The sequence below is a fragment of the Leucopleurus acutus genome (genome assembly GCF_964270905.1).
Source record: "Leucopleurus acutus genome assembly, chromosome: X".
Classification (NCBI taxonomy): Eukaryota; Metazoa; Chordata; class Mammalia; order Artiodactyla; family Delphinidae; genus Leucopleurus; species Leucopleurus acutus.
In genome coordinates, this window is record NC_139148.1 from 20,412,866 (window position 1) to 20,426,089 (window position 13,224).

The following is a 13,224-nucleotide window of genomic DNA, read 5'->3' on the forward strand; positions in this document are numbered from 1 at the left end:
CATGTGACCTTGGATCAATCTACCATACAGTTTCCAAAGGAGACAAAGACTGTTGAGTTAGCTGAAGGCTGTGCAAATAAATGCCTGTTCCTGTAATATTCGGATTCACGTGCAGGAATTACAGAGGAATGAGAAGAAAAAGGCCTAATTGCTTTTTGGAACAAAAAGTAAAAATGTAATATCTACTTTCCCTTTAAGTGGCTTTAAAAAATGCTCAGATAGTTGTGGTGGTTTTCTTTTTGGCACATTTATTAAGTTTTCAAATGGTCCTGACTCTGCCACAGATATTATACAGGAGCTGGCAACGACTTCATGACAAAGAGATCTCTTTCTAGCCTTTCCTGAACCAGAGATTGGCTCCCACAAGTGGCAGGGAAAAAAATGCTCGGATATCTAAACTTCAGAAATTTGGAGGGTTCTAATTGTTTAATTTCCTCCAAATAAAGACTAAATAGTCAACATACACTTATATTGTTTCTATTAATTCTTCTTTCTTCTCTTATGGCCTACGCACTATAAATTTCCTTTAGAGAACATAAGGAATTGACAAGTCATATTCTTTGAAACTTACTGCTAAATTGAGGAATTGAGTTTTATTTTTGCTAAAAAAGGCATTGAAGTTTGGTAAGATCAAACAAAGCAAGTTATAAGAAACCACCTTAGCTAAAGATTTAGGAATGCAAGTGCCATTCTTCTCTAAAGAAATTGAAATTCTCTTCTCTCTCTCCTGCTACCTAGAACCTGTACCTGGCAAATGTGCTCAACATAATATTTAGGGACTGATGGACCCAACCCATGACTGGTGCCGTGGGAAGGCAGCTGTCCCTTCTGAAGAAGCTGGCAGATTTCATTCCCAAATCCTCAGGCTGGATAGCACTCCCCACCCCCACCCCTTATTTGGACACTGCAGATATAGAATATTCCATCATTGCAGAAAGTTCTATTGGATAATGCTGCTTTAAGCCATAATGTCTCTTTAATTTATTTTATTTTATTTTATTTATTTATTTGGTTGCACCGGGTCTTAGTTGCAGCACGTGGGATCTTCGTTGCCACGTGCAGGATCTTTAGTTGTGGCATGCAAACTCTTAGTTGCAACATGTGGGATCTAGTTCCCTGACCAAGGATCGAACCCAGATCCCCTGCATTGGGAGCACGGAGTCTTAGCCACTGGACCACCAGGGAAATTTCCATAATATCTCTTTTAGATACATCTCTTTCAGCACTCCCCACTCCCACCTGAGTGCCCAGAAAACATCTTCCTCACAAACAGGAAGTCCTTATCTCATCATGAAGGCTTTGCAGCAAAGACTGGTAAAGGAAAAAGAAGAAAGGAGAGAGTTTTCTTTTTAATCCATGAATTCTTTGTAGAAAATCAGAGTCTACTCCAATGGGTGGCATCCTGAAAGAACTGTCTTTGTCTACCAATCAACAGATTTTCATGGAACCCCTACTATGTGCCAACCTCTGTGAGGGGCCCACAGGAGCACTCCTGCCAGGGAGACCTGGGATATAGTGGAAGAAGCAAGGGCTTTGGAACTAGATCTTGAGCTAGTAAAAATTTCAGCATGAGGGACTTCCCTGGTGGACCAGTGGTTAAGAATCTGCCTTCCAATGCAGGATACGTGGGTTCGATCCCTGGTCAGGGAACTAAGATCCCACATGCCATGGAGCAACTAAGCCTGCAAGCCGCAACTACTGAGCCTGCGTGCTCTAGAGCCTGTGCGTCACAACTAGAGAGAAGCCCGCGAGCTGCAACGAAGAGCCTGCGTGTGGGAACAAAAGATCCCTCATGCTGCAACAAAGATCCCATGTGCCTCAACTAAGACCTGACACAGACAAATAAATAAATACATATTAATTTAAAAAATCAAGTATAATTTTAAAAGAACTTTTCAGCGTGAAAGTATTTTATGCTACTGACTTACCAAAGGAAGAGAGGAAGGTAAATCAGTAGTATAAAATGATTTTACATAGAATTTAGGAATAGCAGAAGCGCCGCTAGAAAGAACTAGGCTAACCACATTATTTCCTACCAGGGCAATTTAGGGGATCCCGGTTTTAATGAATAAATAAAAATGATGTGTAATTATCATATCAGTTCCTTACATCTAAGTGAGTGCTTCTGGAGTTATTTGATGGTGCTTAAAAACTTTGGTCTCTGAAGTGTGTTTAATGTCTCCTTGACTCTTATCTATATTATTAATTTGCAGATCAAAGTTAACTTGGTGCTATGCAAATGAAGAAACTTCACATGAATGAGATTTCACAGGGAAATTTTAAATCCTTATAACTTGTGACAGAACTGCAATATATTCTGAGGAAATGTGTCAACATATCTAAAAGAGACATTATGGCTTAAAGCAGCAATTATCCAATAGAACTTTCTGCAATGATGGAATATTCTGTATCTGCAGTGTCCAAATAAGGTAGCCACTAGCCACCTGTGACTACTGAGAGCTTGAAATGTGGCCAGTGCAAGTGAGGATCTAAACTTTACATTTTATTTAGTTATAATTAATTAAAATTAAATTTAAACAGTCATATGTGGTTAGTGGCTACCTTATTTGATGCTGTAGGTTGAAAGAAAAAGTGAAACTGGATTCCAAGAATCTGAATTTCAGCCCTCTGCTTAACTACATGGGACAATTTACTTAACCTCTTTGAGCCTCAATTTTCACTTGAAAATGAGAATATAAATAATACCTACCTCATAGCATTTGGAGTAAGAGGAATTGAGATGATGTTCAGGCATTCTCCTATTATCAAAATAAGTGCCAATCAAGTACTAAAGTTAAATACGTGGAAAGTGAATAACCAACTCTTTCAAATAAAGGGAGTTTCCATTCTTGGAGAGATTAAAAATACACTTGACCATTGAACAACGGGTTTGAACTGTGCGCGTCCACTTACTATTTTCAACAATGAATACTACAGTACTACACCATCCGTGGCTGGTTGCATCCTTGGATACGGAGGGCGGACTAAGTTATACTCAGATTTTCAACTGCACGGAGGGTCGATCCCCTAACCCTTGCACTGTTCAAGGGTCAACTGTATTATTAAATTCAAAACCTCACCGTTCAGATACAATATTTAATGACAACGTTTATAACTATTAGCTGGTAAGCAGCACCGTTAGCAATAGCCTTAAATGGTCATGCGTCAGCTTGAGGGTATCAATGTATGGTGCCCCAAAGGGCTGGCAGTCAGAAAATTAAATTTACAGAAATTGAGGTCAGTTTCTGTATGAAAAGTACATTGAGAACTGAAAAGCATGATTAAAATGTTAATGCAATCATCTCTTTATTATTGTTACAATTAATAATAGAATTCGTCTTGCTTGCCCAAGGAGATTAAATAAACCCATTCCCTTTAACTGGGAGAAACTGAGGCTCAAATTAGCAGAATAGGCTAGTGGTTAGGAGTTTGAACACTTTCGTTGGCTATAATCACATGAAATAAGGCATGTAAAGTACTTGGACAGGGCATGCCACCTACTAAGAACTAAAAATGTCAGCTATTATTAGGATAATAAGTGACGCTATTAGGAGATCCATGAGATTAGAAGCCTTTGGCTTTTTTTCGATTCACAAAAGGTATAGGAGTACAGAGTGATATTTGCAGATTGAACTCTACATAACTCTACGTAGAAAGATTAAATCAATTTTCCATATTTGGACCAGTCAAGAACTGAATCTAATTGTTTTGATACCACTTCAAATCTATTTTTGGAATGAGGCATGAATGAGTGAGTAAATGAATGAATGACTAAAATGCCTCCTGAGTCCCCCATCAACTCAATAAAATGAGTTGGTAAAACTCATGAGTCTTCAACATACAAATTTCTCCAAATCTGAGATAATATGGAGGCAAACAGGGAAGGGACCGATTGGGGGAAATGGTCTACCAGTCATGTAGCTCAAGTGCCTGGTGGATATGGACCCAGATACCTTTCTGAGCCATCCGACGCTTTAACCAGCCATCCTCAGCCACTCCCAGGGGCATGGGAAAGCTTTGAAGGAGTGCTGGGATGGGAAGGAACACGGCCAAGTGTCTTAAGGCCTGAGAAACCAGTCTCCGGGGAGTGCTGTGAAACCAGCTTTTCTATGAAGCAGAGAGATTACATCAATCTCTTCTTCACATCATCTGGAATCCTTCTTACTATTTCGTCTCACCACCTAAACGTTTTCTGTCTAGAACTCTTTGGTTTAACAAGGCTCCACTAAAGTGCACATTCCCCTAGGCACCCCTCCCCCAAATAAAAGACCATAGAAGGTAGTATCACTTATATGATAGTTACACTGCAAGGAATTCAGAAATGGATGTTCTAATCAGGATTTTGTGACTTTTCTACTAGGAAAGTTTCTAATTCTACAGATAATGAACATTTTGTTAAAATATTTCTCCAGCACCCTCGGGCTCCTACAGCATCATTCTTGGCGTTGAACTACCTACATTTACTCATACTGATTTGACCTGAAAATTTTTTCTTTATTCTCTTAATTGAAGTATAGTTGATTTACAATGTTGTGCTAGTTTCAAATGTACAGCAAAGTGATTCAGTTATACACACGCATATATATATATATTCTTTTTCAGATTCTTTTCCCTCATAGGTTATTACAAGATATTGAATATAGTTCCCTGTTCTATACAGTAGGTCCTTGTTGTTTATCTATTTTATATATAGTAGTGTGTATCTGTTTGACCTTTTTTTTAGGAAGAGAATTTGTTCCTGTCTTCTAACTCTGTCCAGGGTGCATGCATCCTCAGTCAGGGGATAAAGAACCATTAGCCACAGTTTTCTATTTTTATCACCTTAAGAAGGGAAAATATTTCTCTTAAGAAGGGATAGTATTTCTCTCTCTCTCTTTTTTTTTTCTCTTTTGGCCACGCTGCACGGCTGTGGAATCCTATTTCCCCAACCAGGGCCTGAACCCGGGCCTTCGGCAGTGAGAGCACAGAGTCCCAACCACTGGACCACCAGGGAATTCTCAACATTTCTCTTTTGAGTGTGATTCTATTAATTATCACAGGTCCATCAAAGATACATAGGACTTAACTTTTTGAACCTACCTTAATCAAAGAGGCACAAATCAATAAGAAAGCGTGTACATTACCTTGCGCCAGAACTGGGGGGTGCAATAGCCCCTGGTGTCCTCTTCCATGGTGCAATCCTGGTGACCCACCATGTCTGCTCCTGACGTGCTTTCCCTCTTTTTTAGAGTCCTCTCTTCCCTTTGGAGTTTTTTTGGGGCACAAGGTGAAAATTTTCTTTCTGAGGATTTACGGGAGCACTTTACCAAAAGTTAAGCTTAAAGATAAGCTCGGAGGAGCTAGTTGCGTCCCAGTGCTCGAATAAGCGGAGATCCAAGTTGCCAGGCGCTCTTGCTTTATTTACCAGAAGTCTCCTGTTGTCCCCTACGGCTGCTGTTCATTGACAATTGCTGTGCTCTGGCCCGTCGCAACGAAGGCCTGTTGCGTGGGGACAGGCAGGTTGTGGTGAAAAAGGCCATTGTTTAACCTACCCTGTCTCTCACTGGAGCTATGGCAACAAATTCTGTTGGTGAATTAACAATGTCATTGTGTGCTGGCTCAACTGATTATGCTGCTGGAATGACAAACATTTTCTCTCTTTTTTTCAACATAAAAAGTGGTCAAGACCTTAAAGTGTTAACATACAACTCAGCACTTTCTTTAAATATGAGAATAGAGAGAGAGAAAATAAATCTCTCAGACTTTGATTCTAATAAACGTTTTATCTCTTTCAGGTAGCTATTCTAAGCACCATTGGCAGTGAATTTGTGCATTTTAGCGATGTGGAATCTTCACAATTTGTGTTAAAGTCATTTCCCCTCAGATAATGCTGTATGTTAAAAGAACTCTTTAAATATGCATGTGCTTGGGGCTTTCTCTGAAAAAGATTCTTTTTCAATCTGGCTGCAGCAAAGTGCTATGGGAACTTTGCCTGCTGACTGTTAAAATGAGTATCATAACTTAGTTCAGAAAAACTGCTATCTAAATTCACCTAAGCCACGTAAAGATTTCCTATGTCCCATCCTGGCAGGAAAACTCTTAATTGCTTGCTTACATATTCCATCTTCTGGACGGTAAAACTTGCTCTGATCAGCTGAAGGATCCTTTCAAGCTTTCCGTCTGTCCATCCATCCGTCCATCCCGCACTTTCTCTGATCCGGTGCTGTATGGTTGCAGGGGAAGCTCTGTCAGTGAATTTGCTGCTGGTTTCCTAGCATGGTTGTATGTAGTGTGCTGAATTTTTTTTTTTTTTTTTTTTTTTTTGGCCGCGTGGCTCGCAGGATCTTAGTTCCCCGACCAGGGATCAAACCGGTACCCCCTGAAGTGGAAGCGCGGAGTCTTAACCACTGAACCGCCAGGGAAGTCCTAGTGTGCTGACTTGGTGAGCTGGAATCACATTTCCAAGGATCCCATTTCCTCAGCTTTGGGTTAGAGTTGGCCAAGAGAGGAATTTGCACAAGATTTGGAAGGCAAAATCTTCCAAAAAGAGTGAAGAGAGTGGTTGGATGTGGTGACAAACAGAGGGGGATATGACAGTGGGTCCCAGCCTCTCCTCCCTCTCTTCACTCTGCGTCCAGATCTTCTTCCCAACTGCTACACTATTGATCAACAGCAGCCCCAGGCCCACCATCAGATGTGTGTGCAGTCCCATAGAGCTTCCCAAAGCTTCTCGTGGGCTTCCTCCTCCACTTTGGCAGCTAGATGTGCTGGGCTTCCGACTGCCAGGTGGGTGGCCTGTCTCATCCTCCAAACTCCCAGACCTCCACACCCCCAGCCCCTCCCACAATGGGCCAGGTCTATTTCCTATAATAAATCCCTTCCTCCATGGCTCACAGTGCTCCGCTTCCCTGACAGAACTAGGACAAATACACTCATTTTTCCAGATGGTACGAGGACTGTTAGGAGAGAATCCTCAGCATGGGGGAAGTTTAGAGGGCAATATGGAGGCAACCCCATAGAACTTGTGTGTAGAAGCTACTGCAGAACCCAAGGAAATAGATGCTATATTTGGATTGGACCTCTCCCCCCAGTTCTCCATAGCCCTCACCCTGCAACAGTTTCAGATCCAAGCATTTTTGCAGATACCTCTTCCTTCTTCCTTCCTAGGTTTTCCCTCATCTTAATTCTTATCCTCCATGGATCATTCCCTCAAAGAGGCTGGGATTGGACATCAGAGGTAAGCCACATTCCCAGGGTAGGTTCCAGGTAGTAAACTAAAAGAGGAAAAAAAGAAGGAAGTCCTGGGCACGTTATTTCTTCCAGAGTGATTCACTGGATCCATTGAAATGATGGCCCAACTCGACATAGTACAGATTGATTCAAAGAGGAGGTTTCTCTAAATCTAAACTGAAGCTTGGTTCAGCTGTCAGGAAAACATCATCCCATCATCCACTTCTTTTTTTTTTTTTTTTTTTTTTTTTTTTTGGTGGTACGTGGGCCTCTCACTGTTGTGGCCTCTCCCGTTGTGGAGCACAGGCTCCGGACGTGCAGGCTCAGCGGCCATGGCTCACGGGCCCAGCCACTCCTCGGCATGTGGGATCTTCCCGGACCGGGGCACGAACGCTTGTCCCCTGCATCAGCAGGTGGACTCCTAACCACTGCGCTACCAGGGAAGCCCCATCCACTTCTATTTACACTGGTTTGCTCTTCTCAGTAATGGAAAAATCACTCTTGTGTCATCAAGGCCCAATGGTTCACAAGAGAGACTTGTTTTGAAATTGCCTCTTGTCATCTATTAGAATAACAGTGCATTTGATTATATTTCCAAGCTTCTTGTCTCACATCCAAAATAAGAATCACTGCCAATCTATTCCCTCAGTTAATTCCTGCTTAGGGAAGGTGATTGTTTGTCATAAGCATGAGAAAGTTGAGAGGGTAGGTCTTGATTAATTCTGACTGTAAAGCAAATAGAAAGGCAAGAGGGCTACCGATACAACTGTATTCTGTATTCTTATCACAGACCTCGTTGGGTCAGTAAATTAAGCCGATTACCCTTAATTGGATTATGAATGTGTCTATTATCTGAACACTTACTGGTGGCTTTCTGGGGTCTCTTCTACTTTTGAGAGCCTCTTGAACTGAAATGGTCTTGGGAGGGTCCTATTAACAATTCCCTGTCTACCACAGGGGGCGCTCCAGAGCTCTGGGCGTTGTGTCAGTGGGTGAAGCCTAGTGGCCCAGGTCCATAGAATTGGAAATGGGTGGGCAACATGTCTCAGCTACCCTATATGGTACCTTGTGTAAATTAGAAAAAGGAGCTCCTCTGGACAGAAGCAGCCCCATTTGGTGAGCAGAGGGATGGCTGGCTCTCAGCCCCTATTCTCCCACTCTGTGAGGAGCATTTGCAGCCCCTGACCTTCAAAGAAAAGGATATTGTTGGGGAAGCAAACTGTGTCAGCCCTATCACAGTACACACCTGAATCTGGGGGACAAGTAACCTCATGGCCCACGAGGTGTTCTACGCTGGGAGACACAGATGATCAACGAGGCCTCAGCTTCAGAGCTGGTGAAATCACCCTCCCGTTGCACGAATTCCCCAGCAGTATTCTGTTGGCTTTCTAGTACCTCACCAGTGGGCAGGGTGTGCCTGGATCATGGCCTTGTGTGCCATGTTTAAGAGGGCCCTACTTTGGCTCTCCTCCTCTGAGGAGCGCATGTGGTCATGGGGACAGGGTACACGCCTTGGGACCCCCAACCCCCTTCTAGAACACTCTGGAGTTCTCTGACAAAATGTTCTCAGCATGTTTCCAGGGCATGTGCAGCCTCTTCCTCAAGGCCACCCTCCTGGAGGTAACCTCACTGCAGAGTGGTATATCCCTGGGCACGAGGAGTGGTCAACCTTTCAGCAGGAAAATGTGAACAGAATCTGGGTATCTGGGCTGGCTGCACCCCGTGGTGTGGTACAAAGGAGGGATTCTGTCTCTGGCCTACCCCACCCCACATAACAAACAGTCTGCTAGCCTAATTTCAAACTTTTAAATATTTAGACATATGATATATGGGCTTCCATTCATATTCTTGTCCTGACTCCACAAATAGTAAAGCAGGCCCAGCTAGAGGTATTCTAAATCACTGTAAAAATCAATGAATTTTTTTTGCATTTTCTGGTTATTTGAATTACAGTTAATTACAAGTAGTTTGTTATCAAAAGTCTGATCATCTCTGAATGTATGAACAGTATGATTTTCTGAATCTAGTGGCTGAGGGCTAGATTCTGGACTGAGGTGAAATAATTTGCTCTGTCTAGCATAGTTCTAGGTACAGAATAGCTGCTTTGAAAATAATTGTTGGGCTTCCCTGGTGGCGGAGTGGGTAAGAATCTGGCTGCCAATGCAGGGGACACGGGTTCGAACTCTGGTCCGGGAAGATCCCACATGCTGCAGGGCAACTAAGCCTGTGTGCCACAACTACTGAGCCTGTGCTCTAGAGCCTGCGCGCCACAACTACGGAGCCCACGTGCCACAACTACTGAAGCCCATGTGCCTAGAGCCCATGCTCCGCAACAAGAGAAGGCACTGCAATGAGAAACCCGCACACCACAATGAAGAGTAGCCCCCGCTCGCCACAACTAGAGAAAGCCCGCGTGCAGCAACGAAGGCCCAACGCAGCCAAAATTAAATAAATAAATAAATAAATTTATTTATTAAAAATAAAGACACAGTTAAGAAAACGAAACGTCACACACAAAAAAAGAAAAGTCACATACTGGGAGAAAATATTTGCAAAACACATATTTATAAAGTGATCTCGGGTGGCCACGGCCTACAGTGGCTTGAAGCAGGATTTCAGTTCCCTGGCCAGAGAATGATGTCAGGCTGTGGCAGTGAGAGCACTGAATCCTAGCCACTAGAGCACAAGGGACCAGTGGCTAGTGACAAGGCCCTGGCCCGTCAGCTGTGTAGAACTGAATTTCCACACAGAAAGGGAAAGTAGTGAAACAAGTAAAGTGCTTATTAGGAGGAAAAAGAGTACATGTGGATAGACACATGGGCAGGCTTAGAGAGAGAGCCACACCCTCGTGGTTGTTTGAATCACTTTTATGGGGCATTTCTTCTGGGTTTCCTTTGGCCAATCATCTTGCTTTGGCTGGTTCTGAGTCCATATTTGGTTATCTCAGCGTCCTCCCATGTGTGCGCACGCATCTCTTAGCCAAGATGAATTCTAGCAAAGAGGTGTATGGGTAGGTTGACATCACCTACTATGGGGTGGCGCCCCCTCCCTTTTTGACGTTCAAGGAGCCTTTCTGGGCATGTGTAGTTGGGAAGGTCTCCTTGACTTTGAGAATGAGGAATATGTGGTCTTTTATCTCTTATCTGGGCAGGGCTCAGCTTCTCCTCCCTCTTGCTATTTTGGAGTATTTGTCCACAGGGGATGAACTCCAGCGGCTCAGCCTGAGGCCCATCTATCTCCTGCCTCAAAAGGACTTTTATTTAGGATGTATAAAAATTTTTGTAACTTAATAATTGGACAAATAACTCAAAATTTTAAAAATGGGCAAAAGATTTGAACAAATAATTCACCAAAGAATGTATACAACAGATGACCAAGTGACTTCTCATTTCTGCTCTTACATGTAAAGTGCGTGGACACTGTTGCTACCATCCTTACATCAAGAAAAATATGTATAAACTGAAAATCAATGACTTTTCTTAGACAAGAAAATTCTCAAAAAGAATTGAGAAAACAGGGAAAATTTCCATCCCCAAATCTGGAGAGATAGGCACATACAGGGAATCACAGCTGAGACCTGCTTACCTGGAACCATAATCTGGTGGGAACACTTACATGGCAATGTTGATGAATTGCTGGAGGCTGAGTATGGACTAGCATGAAATTAAGAAATTCCTGAGGGGTACGCTGCAATTAGAGGGAGGACCACACACATTTGTGGGCTTTTTTCTCCAGGAACCTCACCAGATTCTCAACTTGAGGATCTGAGAAAAATCCCTTGGGGGCTTTGGCAGGGGAAGAGGAAGAGTAACCAACAGGAAACCCTTCCAGAATCTTCTCAATCACAAAGGCCTACTCTGCAGAGGAAAGACTGTCCAAGGGCAATACTGCAATATTATCCTGGCTTGGGGAAGGGAATTTCAGCTCTCTCCAGCTTTTCTGTTTCACCTGAGGAAAAACAAAAATAATCATAGTCAACAGGGGACAAGACTTAGAGGAAATAGATTGCACCTGTTGCAGTCAGAGAAAGGAGTATGGGAACAATATCAAAATACTAGTAGGGGAAGAAAGAGAAAATAGAGCAGAAGACATATCTGAAGTAATAGTGGCCAAGAACTTTCCAAATAATGTATCATTAATATGACAAACACAACCAGACCCAGAAAGCTCAGAAAACACCAAGCAGGATAAATACCAAAGCAAACAAACAAATTTAAAAAACCCCACACGGAGGAACATCATATTCAAATTGCAACAAACAACCCTCGCCCCCCAAAACACCCAACCCAAAACCAAACAAGCAAAAAAAAAAGGGCTTCCCTGGTGGCGCAGTGGTTGAGAATCCACCTGTCAATGCAGGGGACACAGGTTCGAGCCCTGATCTGGGAAGATCCCATATGCCGCAGAGCAACTAAGCCTGTGCACCACAACTACTTAGCCTGTGCTCTAGAGCCCGTGGGCCACAACTACTAAAGCCTGCGTGCCACAACTACTGAAGCCCATGCACCTAGAGCGCATGCTCCGCAACAAGAGAAGCCACCACAATGAGACACCCGTGCACCGCAACGAAGAGTAGCCCCTGCTCGCCACAACTAAAGAAAGTCTGAGCCAAGCAATGAAGATCCAACGAAGCCAAAAGTAAATAAATTTATTAAAAAAGAAGAAAAACCAGAAACTAACCAAACAAACAAACAAAAAAACAAAACACAAAGGACAAGGTGAAAATCTTGAAGGAAGCCAGAGGTGAGGGGTGGAGGGTGGGAAACTTTACTTATAGAAGAATAAGGATGAGAATTACAGTGGCTTCTCATCAGAAACCAGATAATAAGTGTTCTGAGACCCAATTTCCAATGTGTGGGTGGGGCATTTTCCTACACTAACAAACGACTCCTGGACACCAGCAAGGTGTCACAAGGGACAGGAGGGAGGATTTGGGAATACTCACTTATAAGGTACCTAAACTATACATGGAGCAGTATGATGTTATTTGGAGGTGGACTTCGACTATTTTAAAATGTATATTGTAAACCTTAGGGCAACCACTAAAAAAGTTCTTAAAGAAAGAAGTATAAATGATATACCAAGAGATGAGATAAAATGGAATCATATAAAATACTCCATTAAACCCAGAGAAGGGGGAAAAGAGAGAAACAAAGAACAAAGAGGAAAAAAAAACAAGTGCATCCAAGAGAAACAGTTGCAAATAGCCAAGAAGCACCCTTCATTAGTCATCAGGGAAGCACAAATTAAAAGTCACAGTGAGGGCTTCCCGGGTGGCGCAGTGGTTGAGAATCTGCCTGCTAATGCAGGGTACACGGGTTCGAGCCCTGGTCTGGGAGGATCCCATATGCCGCGGAGCAACTAGGCCCGTGAGCCACAACTACTGAGCCTGCGTGTCTGGAGCCTGTGCTCCGCAACAAGAGAGGCCGCTGTCGTGAGAGGCCCGTGCACCGCGATGAAGAGTGGCCCCCTCCTGCCACAACTAGAGAAAGCCTTCGCACAGAAACGAAGACCCAATACAGTAAAAATAAATAAATTAATTAATAAACTCCTACCCCCAACATCTAAAAAAAAAAACTGTAAAAGTCACAGTGAGATACTAATACATAATCACTAGAACAAAAATTAAAATAAAAACTGATAGTTATTGCTGAGGATGTAGAACAACTAAATCTCTCATACACTCCTGGTGGGAATGTAAAATAGCACAGCCACTTTGGAAAAACTGTTTCACAGTTTATTTTAAAGTTAAACATATACTTACCACATGACTCAGCAGTTCCACTCCTAAGTCTTTACCAAAAGAAATGAAAGTCTATACAAAGACCTGCAACAAAATTATAGAAATGGAGAACAGACTAGTGGTTACCAGTGGTTAAGGATGGGGTGGGGCTCAGGTCGTGCAGGAGGGGAGCAGATATGGCTGCATAAGGGCAACATAAAGGATCCTTAGAGCTGGAAATGTCCTGTATCTTGACTGTATCAATGCCAATATCCTGGTTGTGATATAGTTTT

The 13,224-nt window shown here is 42.8% G+C and overlaps 1 protein-coding gene across 1 annotated transcript in view; it reads right to left on the reverse strand.

Moving 5' to 3' along the window:
- PCYT1B (phosphate cytidylyltransferase 1B, choline) overlaps positions 1-5,195 on the reverse strand; it is a gene marked incomplete at both ends in the record, with an annotated part of 163,189 nt that extends 157,994 nt beyond the window's left edge. The window contains one exon of the mRNA XM_082864753.1: positions 5,124-5,195. Coding sequence (XP_082720879.1) covers positions 5,124-5,195 — 72 coding nt within the window. The remainder of the gene's footprint in view (positions 1-5,123) is intronic.
- Positions 5,196-13,224: the final 8,029 nt, after the last annotated feature.